The 18,877-nt window shown below is 39.5% G+C and overlaps 1 protein-coding gene across 3 annotated transcripts in view; it reads right to left on the reverse strand.

Moving 5' to 3' along the window:
- The window catches only part of LOC311294052 (myosin heavy chain, fast skeletal muscle-like), a 37,797-nt gene extending 19,455 nt beyond the window's left edge, over positions 1–18,342 (reverse strand). The window contains exons 1-41 of one of the 3 annotated variants that reach the window (XM_084414701.1): positions 18,128–18,342; positions 17,956–17,991; positions 16,755–16,973; positions 16,517–16,660; positions 16,275–16,431; positions 16,141–16,168; positions 15,867–15,969; positions 15,609–15,701; positions 15,424–15,487; positions 15,232–15,330; positions 15,048–15,151; positions 14,827–14,965; positions 14,478–14,596; positions 14,241–14,390; positions 13,983–14,153; positions 13,590–13,890; positions 13,426–13,490; positions 13,243–13,330; positions 13,027–13,144; positions 12,822–12,945; positions 12,580–12,716; positions 12,236–12,491; positions 11,903–12,145; positions 11,620–11,796; positions 11,387–11,532; positions 11,207–11,297; positions 10,733–11,122; positions 9,607–9,733; positions 8,961–9,079; positions 8,672–8,868; positions 8,405–8,588; positions 8,134–8,299; positions 7,545–7,669; positions 7,116–7,424; positions 6,782–6,985; positions 6,574–6,699; positions 6,312–6,482; positions 6,123–6,227; positions 5,904–5,999; positions 5,671–5,802; positions 5,352–5,465 (exon numbers count right to left, since the gene is read on the reverse strand). In XM_084414701.1, coding sequence (XP_084270827.1) covers positions 5,451–5,465; positions 5,671–5,802; positions 5,904–5,999; positions 6,123–6,227; positions 6,312–6,482; positions 6,574–6,699; positions 6,782–6,985; positions 7,116–7,424; positions 7,545–7,669; positions 8,134–8,299; positions 8,405–8,588; positions 8,672–8,868; positions 8,961–9,079; positions 9,607–9,733; positions 10,733–11,122; positions 11,207–11,297; positions 11,387–11,532; positions 11,620–11,796; positions 11,903–12,145; positions 12,236–12,491; positions 12,580–12,716; positions 12,822–12,945; positions 13,027–13,144; positions 13,243–13,330; positions 13,426–13,490; positions 13,590–13,890; positions 13,983–14,153; positions 14,241–14,390; positions 14,478–14,596; positions 14,827–14,965; positions 15,048–15,151; positions 15,232–15,330; positions 15,424–15,487; positions 15,609–15,701; positions 15,867–15,969; positions 16,141–16,168; positions 16,275–16,431; positions 16,517–16,660; positions 16,755–16,961 — 5,790 coding nt within the window. In that variant the 5' untranslated portion in view covers positions 16,962–16,973; positions 17,956–17,991; positions 18,128–18,342 and the 3' untranslated portion in view covers positions 5,352–5,450. Of the gene's footprint in view, positions 1–5,351; positions 5,466–5,670; positions 5,803–5,903; positions 6,000–6,122; positions 6,228–6,311; positions 6,483–6,573; positions 6,700–6,781; positions 6,986–7,115; positions 7,425–7,544; positions 7,670–8,133; positions 8,300–8,404; positions 8,589–8,671; positions 8,869–8,960; positions 9,080–9,606; positions 9,734–10,732; positions 11,123–11,206; positions 11,298–11,386; positions 11,533–11,619; positions 11,797–11,902; positions 12,146–12,235; positions 12,492–12,579; positions 12,717–12,821; positions 12,946–13,026; positions 13,145–13,242; positions 13,331–13,425; positions 13,491–13,589; positions 13,891–13,982; positions 14,154–14,240; positions 14,391–14,477; positions 14,597–14,826; positions 14,966–15,047; positions 15,152–15,231; positions 15,331–15,423; positions 15,488–15,608; positions 15,702–15,866; positions 15,970–16,140; positions 16,169–16,274; positions 16,432–16,516; positions 16,661–16,754; positions 16,985–17,955; positions 17,992–18,127 lie in introns of those variants that run through there. The other 2 variants (XM_084414702.1, XM_084414703.1) reach the window with 2 other exon arrangements.
- Positions 18,343–18,877: the final 535 nt, after the last annotated feature.

An 18,877-nucleotide genomic window follows, 5' to 3' on the forward strand; every position in this document is an offset into this window, starting at 1 on the left:
AAGAAATCAAGGACAGAAGAGAACATCTTATGACTGTAACCTCTGTTCCCTGAGAAAATGGGGGGAACGCCCTCCACGTGAACCGTTGTCTGAAAAGCTATCCAATCACGGCAATCGATATTGATGGGCGACAGCCTATGACGTCACTACTAGTGCGACCCGGAAGTATAATAGGGCGCTTAGAGAACATGTCATCCACTTATCGTCTGAAGCGACTGTTCAGCAGGCATCCCGAGGCATGGCAAACGACACAGTGTCTCATTCAATGTTCTCAGGAAACAGAGGTTACAGTCGTAACCTAGACGTTCCCTTTCGAAAGGGAACTCGTACTGCGTCGATGACGCTATGGTGAATGATATACAATCCCAATTTAGGGGGATTTACAGTTAAAGACCCAGAACCAGATATGATGGATGAAGACCCGGAGTCAGAATTATAAAAATTGAAGAAAAGTTTTACTGAAGATAGTTTGCCGTTTCATCAGCAGTAGGCCACCCCGCTTACAGTTACAAAGATAACAGCAATTATACCCTTCACCAAGGTCTAAGCTACGTCATTGCTTCAAGTTGAATTATTCTCATTGGCTAAGAAATAGATAAACATAGTAATTTTCCACACATAAACAGATAGACTGATCTCCATCGATTATGCAGCTGACACTCGGACCCTGAATTTAGGCACGTTATGACCTTCCAGTTCGCAGATTTGGGTTGCTGGGCGCCAGCATGTCCAGAACAACAACTCAGCCAATCTCCAATAATGCAGTTGTTCCTTAACCTGTAACCAAGAAGACTAACACACACCGACACACAGCTTTTCCAAGGTTGGATTTGGCCAGGCTCTAACTATAAACAGGAGAGTCCTCTCCAAACATCAAGATAATATGTTCTTTCTCTCAAGGAGAGCTACAATTTAGTCTAACTGGAAAGTAAGGCTTTAACTACGAAATGGTCACTCAAACTACTGGTTCCAATGACCCTTGTGACCTAGTTGTCAGGGTACCCCAGAAAAGCAGATGGATATATTGACATGTTAAAGAAGTCCATAATTCATTTCTGGAAACCAGGCTAAATGAGCAAGCACTGTTAAAGCCAAGAAACACTCCCCCTTCGGGTCACATACATTATTCCCTACAGTCACTGCCCAAGCTATAAGCCTCAAAGTGGCCTCCGAACAACGAAAGGCCTACCAAAGCCACTCAAAGGCTTGGAACCAACAGCTTCTATGGAAGGGGTTCCTTTAAGGGAATATGGCCAGGGGGTCCGAAAGAATTCCCGTCCAGTCACTTTCTGAGGGGAACATAAAGTCAGCCCTACAGGCTGACCCGGTCAAATTTACTGACCAATTAATGGCAGTAGTTCACTCACAAACCGGATCATAGAGACGGGCATCCTGGAGAATAGCACTCAGCGCTTTATAACCCTTGCAAACGAGGGGAGTAACTCTACTCGATCCTGGATCTACACAGTGCCTCAAATCCCTGTGGAGGCTGGGCACTCTGGGGACCCTAATAAGGGGGCGCCTCCAGCTCTTGGGCTGATCTAACAGGGAGGCCTCGTGAGAGTCCTTCAACCTTTCGACCAGACTTAGGGAGTTAAGTATTCAAACAGAGTGATCCTCAGATAGATTCTGGAACACTATGCTCAACCTGATAATTACTGACCAGGTTCTGGGCTAAAATCAGGGAGGCCCCATGGGGCCTGCAACATGATACTTAATGCCTTTGCAATGCTAAGCATCCAACTCGTTGGTGAGCCGTCTTCAAGGAGGCCTGTTAAGGCCTAACTACTTGATAGTGAGGATGTTAGCAGAGCCAGCTTTCAGAAGCCTAGGTGCTCTCACAGACATTTCTGTGGGCCTGGTTATACTCATTTAACATTGCCAACAGGCAGTGTACTCAGCAGAAGTGCTTTTGATTCTTTAAAGCAAGGAAAGTACAATCTTACGCTACCGGAGTATCAAGGAGGCCTACTGTAAGGCCTACAGCTTCGAATGTCACGGGCGCCAGCCCGGGCAGTGCTTTGGCTCTAAGGGAGCATACTCAACCATCCCAAGTGGGAGGGAGTAACTAATCTGTTTCTACCTGAGCCTGGGTGGTGAAAGGTGATAACATATGAGCTATGGGTAGCAAAGTACTCTAATTAATGACCCTAAAAAGGGGAGCACTATCAACATGACCCTGAAGGATGTATTAGGGTCGAGGCCTATTATGTTGTTATTTTACAAGACAGATTTTATATTCTCTACTAGTCAAGTCACCTTCATTTATATAGCGCTTTTAACAATATAGACTGTTTCAAAGCAGCTTTACAGTGATAAAAGGAAATTAAAGTAACAGAGATTGTTTTAGCTTTACAGCAGCTCTAGAATAAAGTTATTGTCCAGCTAAAGTTAGTTTTGATTGATTCACTTCCATTGCAAAGACCATTTGTTACTAACTTAAGGGCCGCTTACACGACACTGTTCTAACAGAAAACCCTTAACGCGCTCCGGCCCGCTCATTCGCACAACAACAGTGCCTGGTGGCTCGAGAACGCAAACCTTAAAATAGGTTCCTAGGTGCAAGCCTTGAAATTTATTTTATTTTTTATCTCTGCGCAATCTTTAGAAACGCAAATCTGTGAAAATGCTGACGGCGTGCACATGCATATTACGTGTTTAGTCTATAGGTATGCGCGTTTGAATAAGTGCACAGGCGTGTAGTCTTTCTTTACAAATTGACCTCAGCAAATTACTTGTCTGGCCTTAAAAAAATTTAATACAGAATTATTTATCATTTCCGCGTAGCCATGTGAACCGGAACTATTTTGACAATGTTTTAATCTGTACAGAGGTAAAGGGAAGGAGAAGGGGGCCTTCACAGGGGAGAGACTAGTTGGGACCTAGTTAACCTCGGGATAAACAGAGAGACTAATATTAGCGTAGATGCCATTCTTCTTATGATGTAACGAGTGCATAAGGATTTATGGGTACAAATTGGGTCATAATCAGGTCTTGTGTAAAGTTCCAAATAGCACCAGTACAAACAAGACAGACTGAAAGTGCAAATAAGAGGGTTATTGATCAAAGAACTGAAAATGGCCATGTTGTTTGACAGCTTACTTTTATGGACATTCAAAGTCTTGTTACAGCAGTGGGTGCTTTTGACCCTGATATAATGGACCCTGTAGAATTCTTGCCACAGTGTTTTTCTTCCCAAGGTGCTGCATGTACTTTTTCATTCCTAAGCTGCAGTGTTAATTCTGTTAACGAAAACTATGACGGAAAATGTTCGTTGAAGACAAGACGATGAGAGACGACACCCATGTAATTAAACGATAATTGTTCCTATATCAACACATGCAATATCGATGACGAAAAAAGACAGGAAACGGTTTCAAAAAGACTGAAACAAACAAACAAAAAGACTGAAATGTGTTTAAAAAAAAAAAAAACTTGACCAAAACTACTTGTTTTTGTCATATAAAGGAGACGACAACATATTGACTGTTTTTACAAGCTTCATGCTTACGGTTGCCAGATTTCAATCATTTAAACCCCCAGTCAGAGCTTTTCTGTTAAAAGAACACGTTTTGTACCCGGTCTTTTCAAAAGTATCTGGCAACCATGCACGCATGCTCTCTCTACACTAATGAAGAAGTGTGGATGATCTGAAAACACAGTACGTCTCGTCGCCATGCCTCCAGGCTGCCTGCACAGTCCCTTCAGACGAAGAAATGGATGACATGTTCTCTAAGCACCCTTTTAAACTTCCTGGTCACACTAGTAGTGACGTCATGGCTGTCGCCGGCCAATACGATTGCAGTGATTATACTGAACTTCAGTCATCAGTCACGCTGAGGCGTTCCCCAAAGTGTCTCAGGGAACAAGAGTTACAGTCGTAACCCGAGACGTTTTTGAACGATGGTGCGCAGAGAGACGAATCCTTTCATTCGTTCTCACATATGCTCTGTATCAGATGTTCTCTGCTTTCTGCAGGAACTATTAGAAAAAGATAGAGCCTTTTCAACAGTAAAAGTTAATCTCAGTTTGTCACGTGGGGCTGGATTCAGAAACAATAAGCCAGCACCCTTTAATACAGTATGACAATTTATGAGGGGGTGAGACGGTTACTTCTGGTCACTAAGTCTCTTATCCCATCCTGGGATTTATCTGTGATTCTGGATGTGTTCTTCCAGCCCCCTATTGAACCATTAAAGAGTATTGATTTACAGTGTCTTTCTTTCAAGACAGCTTTACTGCTTGCTCTCACTACATCAAAGCGGGTGAGTGAATTACACGCTTTGTCTGTAGATTCTCAATGTATGCGGGTTTCAGTGGGTGGATCGAAAGTTACACTGAAAACTAATCCGGAGTTTGTTCCTAAAGTCAATGAGACATCAGAAGCACACCTTTTTCTACATCAGAAGAAGAGCGGTTAAACTATCTGTGCCCGCATTTACGTGCAGAGGATGAGTTTGTTACAAAAGAGCAGTCCGCTCTTCGTCTCTTGTGCTGCCAATTATAAGGGGGGACCCATTTCGTTTTACCACTATCTTACTGAGTGGTAAACGCAATTGTAATGTGTTACAAAGACGCAACAATTTACAATATTTATCAGGGCTTCGAGCTCACTCCAGGAATAGTTACCTCTTGGGCACTGTTCAGGGGTGTTTCTATTTAGGACATTTGGAGCTGGGCATCACCGCAAACATTTGCGAGATATTAAATACTGAATGTGACTGAGCCATCTCTGGCTCATTCAGTGCTTAGTGTGGGAGCGTTGTGTGATACATCATAGTACTCCACACGTGTCAGTCACTCATATTTTTGTATTTCAGAAAAACACCTTGTTGCTTGTTCATTATAGGGTATTATATTATAAATGCATGCATTATATTATAAATTAATTAAATTATATTACATTACATTATATTAAATATAATAATTATAATAAATATATATATATAAAATTTATATTATAATATAATATAATATAATTTAATGAAAATTATAAATGTGACTTTTTCCAGGTATTATATTTACTTTTTAGATCTCTGGATCATCTGTAGAGGCTTAATTGTGCTAACTGGAAGGCTAGTTCACAGAATATTGCAATAGTCAATGACATCAGTCCAGGGTGGAAACTTTATAGCAGAAATGTTTGAGCGAATGCATTCAGTAAACATGAGAAATCAATTTTATAAAACCTTTTGAACTTTTATGGAACCTTTAAAAGTTCAAATTTGGATTCAAGACACTCCTGATACTCAGCACACTTGTGATGTGAATAATAAGGTTTAATGTAATCATACAGATCAGATATTAGTGTTGTAATAGTGTATCTTGTTGAAAAATCACACAAAGGCTAATTATTTGCTGAAATAAACAGGTTTATTAAGAAAGGTACTTTTACATTAAACATTCATATTATATGACTTCAGTAAATGCTCCTTTCAAGTGTTAAAGATTCATTCTTCTTTGACCTGGGAAAGAAGGAAGAGTTAAACATTAGTCTTATTAACAAAAATGTTCTTCACTTTACATAATGAAGAGAATACAGATGTGCAAATGTCAGACAGGATATGTAACATCAGCAAAATGCAATTATTATAGTTCCAGGTAGTTCATGTATTTGGATAAACAAGTTGAATAAATAATGCAAAAAAAAACTCATCTATTTAGTCTAACCTTTCCAGAATCACGGCTCTTTACTCTGAGCTTGTTGACCTGAGACTCAGAAATGTCAGCACGCTCCTCAGCCTCCTCAAGCTCATGCTGCACCTTCCTCAACTTGGACAGGTGAGCATTGCCTTGCTCCTCCTAAAGTTTTTTTTTATATGGTTCATGTATCACGTTTCATCAAATTAGCATTCCAATATAAATAATTACAGTGTCAAAATGTTCTATTCGATTTTACATACCGCCTCTTCAGACTGCCTCTTGTAGACTTTGACCTTCAGCTGCAGTTTGTCAACCAAATCCTGGAGTCTGGTGATGTTCTTCTTGTCCTCATCAGTCTTCAAAAAATACACATTTACAAAATTAAGCATTGATCCTTTACTAAAAATAGGCATTGTCAGTACATACACTGTTATACAGACTCTTTTGTCTGAACAAACTTGTGAGGAATATGGTCATACCTGATAAGTGAGCTCTTTCACTCTCCTCTCATATTTGCGGACACCTTTAACAGCATCAGCTCCACGTCTCTGCTCAGCTTCAACTTCAGCCTCAAGCTCACGGACCTAAAGAACATATTATTTTTATTCAAATAAATAAAAATATAACATACTTCACTTTGCCCATATCTTAACTATAAAGAGGCTTACTCTGGACTCCAACTTCTGGAGTTGTTTCTTTCCTCCTTTCATGGCCAGATTCTCAGCCTCATCCAGACGGTGCTGCAGGTCCTTCACTGTGACCTCCAGATTCTTCTTCATCCTCTCAAGGTGAGAACTGGTGTCCTGCTCCTTCTTCAGCTCTTCTGCCATCATTGCAGCCTTTTGCATTAATACAGAAAGTCATTAGTCATTTTTGACGTAAAATGTACGTAAGCGTCTTATGAAACATTTGGCAGCTACTGTTGCTCACATCAGTGATGGCCTTCTTGGCCTTCTCCTCTGCATTTCTGGCTTCCTGTACAGTGTCATCAACTTCACTCTGGACATGAACAAGGTCAGCCTCAAGCTTCTTCTTGGTGTTTAGGAGACTTGTGTTCTACAAAAGGGAAAGCAACAGTTTGAACATTTTGAAAGATGCTCTCAATTCCCTTAATTTCAGGGAAACAATATGCCCTTACCTGAGAGTGCAGCAGCCCAACACGCTCACTGATATCCACCAGCTCTTGTTCAGCCACTTTGCGGCCTCTCTCTGTCTGCTCCAGAGCAGCTCTCAGCTCCTCAATCTCAGACTGCATCAGAGTGTTTCTGCGCTCCACCATGGCCACCTGCTCCTTCATGTCTTCCTGTCCTCTCTGGGCATCATCAAGGTGCAGCTGGGCATCCTGAACATAACAATAGCTTTAGAATGAGCTTTCGATGTGATTTCTGCTAGGCTGTACTTACCATATGTTAGATTATTTAAAAAAAATATGAATGCATCCTGAAGTCAAAAAGAAGAATTCCTATGCATACCTTGAGTTGTCCCTGAACGTTCCTGAGCTGCTTCTGGGCCTCAGCAGCCTGGCGATTGGAGTGGCTCAGCTGAATCTCCATCTCATTAAGGTCTCCCTCCATCTTTTTCTTGATTCTCAGGGCATCATTCCTGCTCCTGACTTCAGAGTCCAGAGTGCCCTGCATGGATTCAATGACTCTCTGGCTGTTCCTCTTGATCTGCTCCATCTCCTCATCCTTCTCTGCAAGCTTCCTGTCAACCTCTCCCTTGATCTGGTTTAGCTCAAGCTGGACACGAAGAATCTTGGACTCCTCATGCTCCAGTGTACCCTATGAAAAATAAAACAACATTTAAATATAAGAATGAAAATACACACAGTGTATTGATGAATACAACAACACTGTATGATGGTTCTAGCAAGAATTCCATATTGATCTCCAGATACTCACTTCAGCCTCTTCCAGGGCGGTCTGAATCTCTGACTTCTCAGTCTCCACTGTCTTCTTGGCCTTTTCCAGCTCATGGATGCTCTTACCAGTCTCACCTAACTGCTCTGTCAGATCTGAAATTTCCTCTATAGAGAGAAAAACATATAATATGTATCATAATGCACACGTGCTTACTTTTTAATGTTCACTGAGAATTAGAACATTTAAAGGGATAGTTCACCCAAAAATGAAAATGTTATCATTAATTAATTACTCACCCTCATGTCATTACAAACCCGTAAGACTTTCGTTCATCTTTGGAACACAAATGAAGATCTTTTTGATGAAATTTGAAAGCTTTCTGTCCCTCCATAGACAGCTACATTGATTCTTTGACACTTACAAAAATGTTATAAAGAGATCATAAAACTAATCCATATGAATTGAGCTCTCAGATTTCATCAAAAAGATCTTAATTTGTGTTCCAAAGATGAACAAAAGTCTCACGAGTTTGGAACGACATGAGGGTCAGTAGTTAGTAAAAGAATTTTCATTTTGGGTGAACAATCCCTTTACGTTTTTTTTTCTAATTTAACGGTTTCATTCTTACGCTGCAGATTCTTGTTCTCTCTCTTGAGGGTCTCCAGCTGATCCAGGCTCTCCTCATAGGAGTTCTTCATCTTGAACAGTTCAGTGCTGAGTGAACGAGCCTCTTTCTGGGCACCTTCCAGCTCTGCCTGACCTTCCTCATATTTCTGCTTCCATTCTGCCAGGACCTTGGGTGGAGATATTTTAGGATAGAGTTTGTTTAAAAACTGTTGAACAAAGCCAATTCCAGCAATACTTTACAAAGAGAATATAATATGACTAAAACTGTTTACCTTGTCGAAGTTCTTCTGCTTCTTGTCAAGGTTGGCAGCCAAACCATTGGCTCTCTCCACATCGATCATGAGGTCCTCCACCTCACCCTGGAGTCTCTGTTTGGTCTTCTCCAGAGATGCACATTTGGAGTTTACGGCCTCAACTTGTTCCTCTGCCTCTTGCAGACGCTGAGCCAGCTTCTTCCTGTTAAGTAATAGACATTATTTTGAATTCTTATCTATAAAATAGCTGTGAGAGTTAGGAATATTATACAATAATATACATACTTGGACTCTTCAAGCTCCTCAGTGCGCTGGATGGCATCAGTTTCATATTTGGTTCTCCACTGAGCAACCTCACTGTTGGCCTTTGACATTCCCCGCTGCAGCTCAGCCTTTGCCTCCTGCTCTTCCTCAAACTGCTCACGGAGCAGGTCGCAGTCATGACGGGCTGATTGCACAGCATGGGCCAGTGCGTTCTTAGCCTAAGGGACAAAGTCGCATAATATTATTGTATTATTGTCTCTTCAGTAAAGTAACTGACAAGTATGTGCATGAATTGATTATGCTGTATTACCTTAACCTCCTCTTCAATATGCCTCTTAAGCTCCTCAATTTGCTGAGTGGAAGCTTGTTTGCCTCTGGTGAGCTGAGAAACCAGAGCCTCCTTCTCCTCCAGCTGACGGCCAAACTCACCTGTATAGATTTAGATTCACTGTGTCAGACTTTTCTATGTATCTCTCAGTTTATTTAAAAACAAATAGATGTAAGATTGCATCATTGTTACAGTCAGAAATTTACAGCTGAACAATCTTAATACACTATTATTTTTTAATAAGTATTTTTGATAATTATTGTTAATTATTATTACATATAATTAGTACAATAAGTGTATGCGTATTTGGCGTGCTGTCCGGGGAGAGGGCTCCGAGCTCGGAGTTAGGCCCGAACCCAGAGTACTCCCCCCAGTTGGTAAGTGTAGATGGAACTGGAAGTGAGGAGATGGGGTGGAGGAGGGATGCTGACAAACTTTCAATGAACAGAGATAGGTCTGCTGTGAATTTATACTCTGTCATTGAGTTGATTACTGATTAATCTCCAGCTGTGCATAATTTGGTTAATTATCTGAACCTGCTCCTCCCGAACTTTGTTAATAAAACATCATTTAATTTCTTTTGATATAATATTAATTTAAAAGTTATAAGTTAATATTCATGAGTTACCATTTTCAGTTTGAAATCTTGCACTTTGAGTACTGAGATCATTTAACTGACGAATGTTCTCGTCATTCTTCGACTTAATTTCACTAAGTTGGTCCTCAAGTGTGCGGCACATCTTCTCAAGATTGCCCTGCAAATACAAAAGTCATTAGATATTTTAAATAACTTCAAGACCTGTTGTATGTGACCCGTGCTGGCAAAATGAGTCACAATGAGCACATTTTCAAAAATGAGTAATTGTTATTTACTTTTATTCTTATAAAAAATCCTTCATGTATGATGTATGATTTGTTGGAATCAGACAAAAAAGGACTACGCTACACCTATTTGAAGTCAGCAAAGTATATTTTGAGAAAAATCTAGTTAAAGTTTTCTGAAGGATCCAAAACAAAATCACCTAGCAACCATACCTTAAAATCCATGGTAATACCACCAAATTTGGCACACACCAAATCAAAACCAAATATCTATAGGAAAAATATATATTAAAAATGTTTCCATGATACCACAATTGTTTGAATAACATTAATGAGACAGCAGCCTGTATATTGAGACCTACTGTAGAGCACGTATCTAATATAATGTTACATAGCAGATGTTTTTCCCCAACAGTTAACCAAACGTTCACTTAAGGCATAACATATAAGGTTTGCGTTAATATTCGCCAAGACAGATATTTTGAAATACTGCAATTCTGTGGACATGTGTATTTTGGGATTGCGTGCTGTCTGAGAGGCGTCTTTCTGCTTTGTGTTGATCTGTCAGTCAGTGCAAGTAAGATCATTTTGTTTACATCAGCATGAGTTTAAAAATCATATTTCATTGGTTCAGACTTAAGTCATCGAGAATTCACTATGAATATTAAAACTTGTGCTGAGGGGAAGCACCAGTCGTTGAGAAGCGAGTAAAGAAAAATGGCAATTTTTCATGGATTATTAGAACAAAGGAAAGATTTAGGAAGGTACACCTCTCAGAAAACATAAAAATAAAGATCATTTTAGATGTTTAATTACTATTTGGAGCATTGGGATCTAAATTTACATATGCCCGTAGCTCGAAATTAGCACATGCGTATTCCGACTCATTTTGCCAGCATGGGTCACATATATTCTTTAGAATATTTCCCAACCTTTGCTTTGGCAACAGCCTCCATGTTGCTGGAAAGATCATCGATCTCCATTTTGAATTCGCTCTTCTCTTTCTCAAGCTTCTGCTTGACACGCTGCAGGTTGTCGATTTGCTCTCCCAGCTCAGCCACACTGTCTGCCTGCTTCTTGCGGAGGGCACCAGCAGTAGCTTCATGCTGGAGGGTGGACTCTTCAAGATCACGACGCAGCTTCTGGAATTCAGCTTCACGCTTCTTATTCATCTCAATCTGAGCAGAAGTGGCTCCTCCAGCCTCCTCAAGCCTCTCACTGATCTCCTCAAGTTCCCTGGAGAGATCAGCTCTCTGCTTCTCAACCTTGGCACGAGCAGCGCGCTCAGCCTCGATCTCTTCCTCCAGTTCCTCAATGCGGGCCTATGGTGGTAAGTAGTTAATTTGATTTTTGGTTATCTGTATTTGATCATAATGATGTAAAGTTTTAAACAAATCTCAAAATACCTGAAGCTCCTTGATTTTCTTCTGGAGTTGAGCACCTAGAGATTGTTCATCTTCAATCTTGCTGAGCAGCTGACTTGTTTCAAAGTCTTTCCTGTTCAACAATAAGTAGTTGTAAAAAAAAAAAACATAACACAACAATACAAATTTTCAATGTTTTCAAAGATTTCCTGCTTAAATTACTTTTTTATTTTCTCATCAGATTGCTGCTTGTCATTCTCCAGGTCCATGACGGACTCTTGGGATAATTTCAGGTCTCCTTCAAGCTTTCTCTTGGTTCTCTCCAGGTCCATGCGGAGCTTCTTCTCTTGTTCAAGGGAACCCTCAAGCTACAGGACAATGATATATAAATATGTTCACAGCAGAAAACAGTTGATTTGATGAATTAATATAATTAATTTACATAATCAACTCACATCATCAACTTGCTGCTCAAGCTTTGTCTTGGATTTGGTCAGGGTGTTGACTTTGTCCTCCTCAGCCTGAAGATCATCCAGTGTCTGCTGATGTGCCTCTTGGAGGGCTTTCTTCTCCTTCGTAACCTTAGCAATGCTCTCATCCTGAGCTGCCATTTCCTCAGTCAAGTTCTTGACCTGTAGGATTTTTTGTTCCAAGTAAACTTAAATATTACAATTCATATTCTATATCAATATATAAAATAGAGATTAAATCTAATCTTAAACCAACTCAATCTCTAACCTTATTCTCAGTGGCATGTTTCTCCTTCTCCACTTTAGCCAAGGTGAGCTCCAGGTCATCAATGTCTTTCTTCAGCTCAGAGCACTCATCCTCCAGTTTCCTCTTCTTGGCTGTCAGTTCAGCATTGATTTCTTCCTCATCCTCCAGTCTCTCAGTTGTCTCCTTGAGTTTAGCTTCAAGCTGGATTTTGCTTTTAATCAGACCCTCACACCTCTCCTCAGCATCTGAGAGACCCTCAGATTCCTGTTAGTAAAATAGATTGCTATTTCATTGGAAACAACCTTGCTCATTTTTAATGTAGCCAAAATTCAGTTCATTATAAAATATACTCACAGATGCTACTTGCAGCTGCAGATCATTTTTCTCTTGCAGCAGTGCTACCATCTTCTCTTCAAGCTCCTTCTTTCTGGCTTCAGCCTTAACCAAAGCCTCTTTGCATTTTGTATAGTCCTCTTTCATGTTTGCCAGCTCCTTCTCAGTCTCTGCACTCTGAAGAAGAGGCTTAATCTTGTAATAAACCTTCATCCATGGCCAGTGTTTGACATTCATGAATGAACGGATGTTGTATTGGATGGTGTAAATCGACTCCCTGTGAATAATTCATCATTAAATGGCATAATCATCATTAAGTTTGCACAGTTATCATTGATGTCATCTTTACTCATGACAATAATCACCTCCTCTCCGTCATTTTCACATACTCCCTCCTCATCACGTAGCCACGACAGAGAGCCTGAGTCATTGTGACCAGAGCAGCCAGTTTCTCATCACGCATCTCCTCAAGAACACCCAGAAGACCAGCTTTGAAGAACACCTGAATTTATGTAAAACAGTAAATCAAAATATATTGATTTAAACTCTATAAGCTAAATGACCATGATTACTGAATCTTTGAAATTTGTAAAGCTAAATAATGAACCTTTGTATGTCCAAATCTGTAGTCGTCATGATTAATGTCGATGGATCCCAGGAGTTTCTCACAGGCCTTCTTGTTATCCATAAACTGTCCCTCTGGGATAACAGCGGCATTCAGCACCTTGTATCTGTGGAAAATGTATCAAAATTCTTCATATCTTTTGATTAGGAGCCTCCTAGGAAATGTTGTTTTCATGTGGTCCCATTACCTCTGCTTAAAGTCACCATACTGGATTCTGCTGGGGAAGCCCTTTGTGCAGATTCTGATACCCTCCAGAACACCGTTACACCTCAGCTGGTGGATAACCAGGAAGTTCTCCATGAGACCTATAACGAACAGTTTACATCATGAACTTGGTAAATTAACTTCATCATATATATTGAGAACCAAAATATCTGTAAAAAAATTTGTTTTAATACTTTACCTGGAGTCTTGGACTCATTAGGAATCAGGCAACGCACAAAGTGAGGGTGAGTGGCCCTCAAGTTGGTCATGAGTTTGCCCAAGTTCTCCTGTGGAGAAAAGAAAAAGGTTGGCATGCTTTGTAGTTCTTTTTTTTTTTTTTTTAAATAAAGCAATATTGCTGTGATGTCATCTCTATACATACCCTGAACTGGGAGGACACAGTCTGCATGGAGCCACCCTTCTTCTTGCCTCCTTTTTTAGTAGTATCTATTGAGATAAAAATACAAAGGAACATGTATAAATGCAAAAACAAAAAAGAAAGTTCAAAACTGAATCAAAGTCTTGTTAAATAGATTTGTTCTTTACCCTCAACAACAGGTGGGTAGAGAGTAGCCAGCAGTTTGACAGAAGACTTCTGGTACAGCAGCAGAACAGAATCATTCAGTGGATCCTTGTTCTTGTCCAGCCAGCCAGTGACATTGTAGTCCACAGTTCCAGCGTAGTGAACCAGGGAGAAGTGGGCTTCAGCCTTGCCTTTGGCAGGCTTTGGTTTCTCGAAAGCTTTGTTCTTGCCAAGATGCTGATCATATAGCTTGTTCTTGAAGGAAGCGTCTGAAGCCTTGGGGAACATGCACTCCTCTTCAAGGATGGAGAAGATACCCATGGGCTGTTTATAAAAGAATGTTGTTTATTATCAAAAATAGGAGATTTTGAGAATAGGATCAATGGAAATTAATAAATTCATAAACCATTGTTAACCTTCTCAATGAGCTCAATGCAAGAAGCCAAGTCCATGCCGAAGTCAATGAACTCCCAAACAATGCCCTCCTTCTTGTACTCCTCTTGCTCCAGCACAAACATGGTGTGGTTGAAAAACTGTTGCAGTTTCTCATTGGTGAAGTTGATACACAGCTGCTCCATGCTGTTGTACTAGAGGACAAAAAATGACTGAAACATTTACTACCTTCTGAATATCATTCATTTTGACATAAAAAGAGATAAAATAATCATTCTTACATCAAAGATCTCAAAGCCTGCAATATCCAACACGCCAATGTAGAAATTTCTTTGTTGTTTTGTGTCCAACATCTGGTTGATACGAATGACCATCCACAAGAACATCCTCTCATAGATAGATTTGGCCAAGGCGCTAACAGAGTTGTACACCTGTACGTAGAATAGAGTGGATATTTTATTCTGCTTCTGCAGTAATTAGCCAGAACTTTACATGGCATGCTGGAAATGTTACTATACCTGTTGCACGGTCTGGCCTTTGGTCACATACTCATTTCCGACCTTGACTCTGGGGTAGCACAAACCCTTCAGCATGTCAGCAGAGTTCAAACCCAGAAGGTAGGCGATTTTGTCAGCCTCTGTTAAATACATTTTTAAATAAATTATCTTTGCTCTATAGAGTCTTTTGTGTAAAATTATAATAAATCAGGCACTAGGTACTTTCCCTTTCCCTTTCGTTTTTAGATTTATTGATATGCACACAACTTCTAGTTTATATTTATACTAAACATTTTATACACAGTTTCTGTTATCAGCAAAGTCAGTGCAATGGTTACTATTTTAAAGCCCAGGATAACACAAGTCTCACCCTCTGTGCCATCAGGCTCAGCCTGCTCCTCACGCTGCTTCTGCTTGAACTTCATGTTGCCATGATGCAGCACAGCTCCAGTGAACTTGTAGATGCCCACTTTATCCTCACTTGTGAAACCAAGAATGTCAATAGCGTCCTGTAAATTACAGAGAATAATAAAATATATGATTTGCCATATTTATATAGAATATGTCAATATTCAAATAGCAATGACTCACATCAGTAGCATCCAGCTCAACTTTATCATCAATGCTGGCCACTGTGATCTGACCCTGACTGCACATGGGGAAGTCATAGGGGTTGGTGGTGATGAGCGCCATTTCTGTAAAATACACAGCATTTATGAAAGAGCATCTTACAATATTATCTGAAACACTGAATGAATGAAATATGTGCATTTACCAACAATCTCAGGCTTATGGTTGGTCATCATCTGGAAGAAGATATGGTAGCCTCTCTCATCTGGAAGCTGGAATGACACTCTAGACTTCTCCAGCAGATCTGTTGAGAGAATGTACTTGAGTCACAAGCATCTGAAGAGTGACAGACAAAGACAACTGTTCAGGATGGATCAATTAAATCATGTCCACCTACATGTCTCAATGTCAGCACTAGCCAGTTTTCCAGTGGTGCCGAAATGAATTCTGATGAATTTACCCTGTTTAAATCATAATAGCATAATACATAAATAATAATTATTATAATCTCTTTATAACTCTGTACAGTCAAATTTAACACAACTGACCATCTGTACTGTAAATAAACAGTGGTTAACTTACAAAACGAGAGGAGTTGTCATTTCTCACAGTCTTGGCATTACCATAAGACTCAAGCAGAGGGTTGGCAGCAATGATCTGGTCCTCAAGAGAGCCCTGTGATGTTTGAAGGGTTTTCATTTATTTTCAATTGTTTTTCTATTTCATGACTAAACACAATTTATAGGCATTTCACAAATTCACATATCGTTTAGTTTGTGAGATGAGTGTAAATCATCATCTTTTAAAATAATATATATGACATAGTTTTGTATCTCGTACCTTTATTTTACTGGCCTCTTTCTTGACACCTGACACTGCAACTGTGGCAAAGTACTGGATGACACGTTTGGTGTTCACAGTCTTTCCAGCACCAGATTCTCCACTGGTTCATAAGAGATTAGAAGACAGAAGATTGAAAGACATGTAGACTTTTCAAAGTATATTCAATCTTTGTTCAGTCTTAAATTCTATTTTGTAAATATCTCCATAAAATTTCCGTCTATGTTATACTTTTCATTTTTGTCATGGTCTGAAATTAAATTAAAATACTTACGTAATTAGGACAGACTGGTTTTCTCTATCTGTTGATTGAAATGTTTTAAATATCCGGTAAATATTTATTATATTAACAGCAACATCTAATTCATCTTAATGAATTATATAGCATTCAATTCCATAATGTCCTACCACACTGCATGAACTGATATGCGTTGTCAGAGACAGAGAAGATGTGGGGTGGGGCCTCCATACGCTTTTTGCCTCTGTAGGCAGACACCACTTCTGAATCATACACTGGGAGCCACTTGTAGGGGTTCACAGTTGCGCAGAAGAGTCCGGAGTAGGTCTGAAATGAGCAGAGACATGGTCAGATTGCAACAACACAGACAAAATTAACTTAAATGCTTTTTTTATGTTGTTTCAGAACTTACGTAGATCATCCATGCAGCATAACGCTCTTTGAGGTTATACAGCACAGAGGCTTCATTGAGATGGGTCATCATGGCCATGTCCTCAATCTTGTCATACTTGGGAGGATTCATTGGGTAGACATCTTCTTCCTTAGCAACTCTCTCCTATAAATTTGATAAATTAGATATTAGATATAAAAGAAAACAATGTAATAAGTAATTTAATGAGCATCTACATGAAATGGAAATTCAAATTTACCTCCTTAGTGTCAAGCAAAACAACTGTGACTTTGCCACCGTCTTTGCTCTTGATTGTTCCCTTGAGGTACAACTCTTTGACATCAACCACATAGCAGGCAGCCTTGGCATCAAACGGTTTGGCCTGAGCCTCCATTCTCTCCCTCTCAGGCTTACGAAGGTAAATGGCAGCTTTGCCATAAGCGGCCATCTCCGCGTCTGTACTCATGGTGACGGCTTACTAAAGAGAGACTTATCCATTACAAATTTCATAAATATTCAACAAAGGCAAGACACATAAAATATAAAACACAGGAATTGTGTTAGGAAAGAGGCATATTCCTAAGTGTAGGCTTACACATGAATACAGACACATAAAACAATACTACGTTTAGACAGAAAGCAAGAAGCAGATAAGGGGCCCATTAATGGCAAAAATGTTGATTGAATATGTCTTTCTGGTGATGAAATTGAAATGCTGGTGTCAGGGGATGGCACATACAGTACAATACGAATTGTGGCATATATGAAGTTTCAGGACAATACAGAGATTTTCACTGCCGACTATGAGTCTCACTTGTGGTCTCTCTGCCTGAGTGCATCCTCCTGCTACGAGTATGTATGAAACAGACAAATATTTCCTGACAAATATTAAGAAATTTCTGTCACAGATTTGGTTTCATTATATTAACTTTTCTAATGATTTATATTTATGCAAATCTCATGATGGATTATGATAGCAACACTGCATCCCAAGTTTGAATTTAATCAGACAGACCATCAGTTCTGTAGTTTGAACCAATTTCATGTTTTGCTCTATTATAGCATCATCAATTGGACCTTTCCCGCTTCTTTTTCTGTTTCCTCAGTCTGAGTCTGCACAGAAATGTGTCAAATGTCCTCTGCATTTGGCCCAAATTTGTATAACTTTCCCACAAGGGGTTCTATGGGCTCTCATAGACTCAAAAGTGGAAGAAGAAAAACAGAATACAATACAACACAATAAAAGCGAATACAATAGGTGGTATATTTGGCACCAACATAAAGGGTCAATGGGACCCCTTCCTTAAATTAATCTTACTAATACATTTTAAACACATTTCTTTGTAAATAAATTACAGGTTTTTAAAAACAGCATGCTTCACCAGTTTTCATCTATAATACAGACTATAACAACTGTTTTCCTCTATCCTATCCACACACTGAATCATAAACTCACTTGCCTTTTGTCCTTGAGACCAGATGAAATGTTCACTACCCTTGGATAAAAAAAAAAAAAAAAAAAATCAATTTATTAAAATGTATTAATATAAATAAAAACACAATTACTTTGAGTACAGACACATAAGTGATGATGTTAAATTCCTTTCAGTCACAGTCAGCACAGGCTCTTACCACTTGATGGAACTTCTCTTCTCTGCATCTCTTCTCTTGGCTTTTATAGAAGTTGATCATGCACACTAAGCAGAATCTATACATGGGCAGCCTCATATATTTTGATATATGATGACCTTTCTTGACCCGTTTTTTTTTACCCATGAGCTTTCTTGACACAAGAAATGTATGGACAGACTAGCAGACATCCTACCTAATGAAATCAGTTATAAGTCAAACCTTTATTGCTTTAAAATATATGGGTCACAGCTTCCATCTCAAAGTGCATGTGTATTATAATTATTTATTTTTAGTCTATTAATATCTTACTTTGACATATGACACACACTGGAGTAAATAAATCCTTTTTTGGGGTAAGGGTACATTCAGTCACCCCCAACCCCCCCCCCCCCCCCCCCCCCCCCATCACCACCACCACCACCACCCCACCCCACCCCACCCCCACCCCCTTTTTTGAATCAGAAAACATTTCACCTTTTCACCCATGGAAGTTCTTGTAGAAGGCTAATATGGCAGCAATTGGGCTAAACAATAAAATATGTTACAGACCTGATAAGATATATTGTTCAAGAATATAGAAAAACACTGTAAAATATGTCTAATACAGTGAAAACACACAACAAGTGTCAGGTTTTCTTTGTAGAAGAAAGCCAGTAGTGATAAAAATGGCACATTCCCATCCTGCAAAAATCCCTTTGTTATAATTTCTGCAAACATTCAAAGATTGTAGACATTTCTTGGTCTTCAACA

The sequence above is a fragment of the Rutilus rutilus genome (genome assembly GCF_951802725.1).
Source record: "Rutilus rutilus genome assembly, chromosome: 7".
NCBI lineage: Eukaryota > Metazoa > Chordata > Actinopteri > Cypriniformes > Leuciscidae > Rutilus > Rutilus rutilus.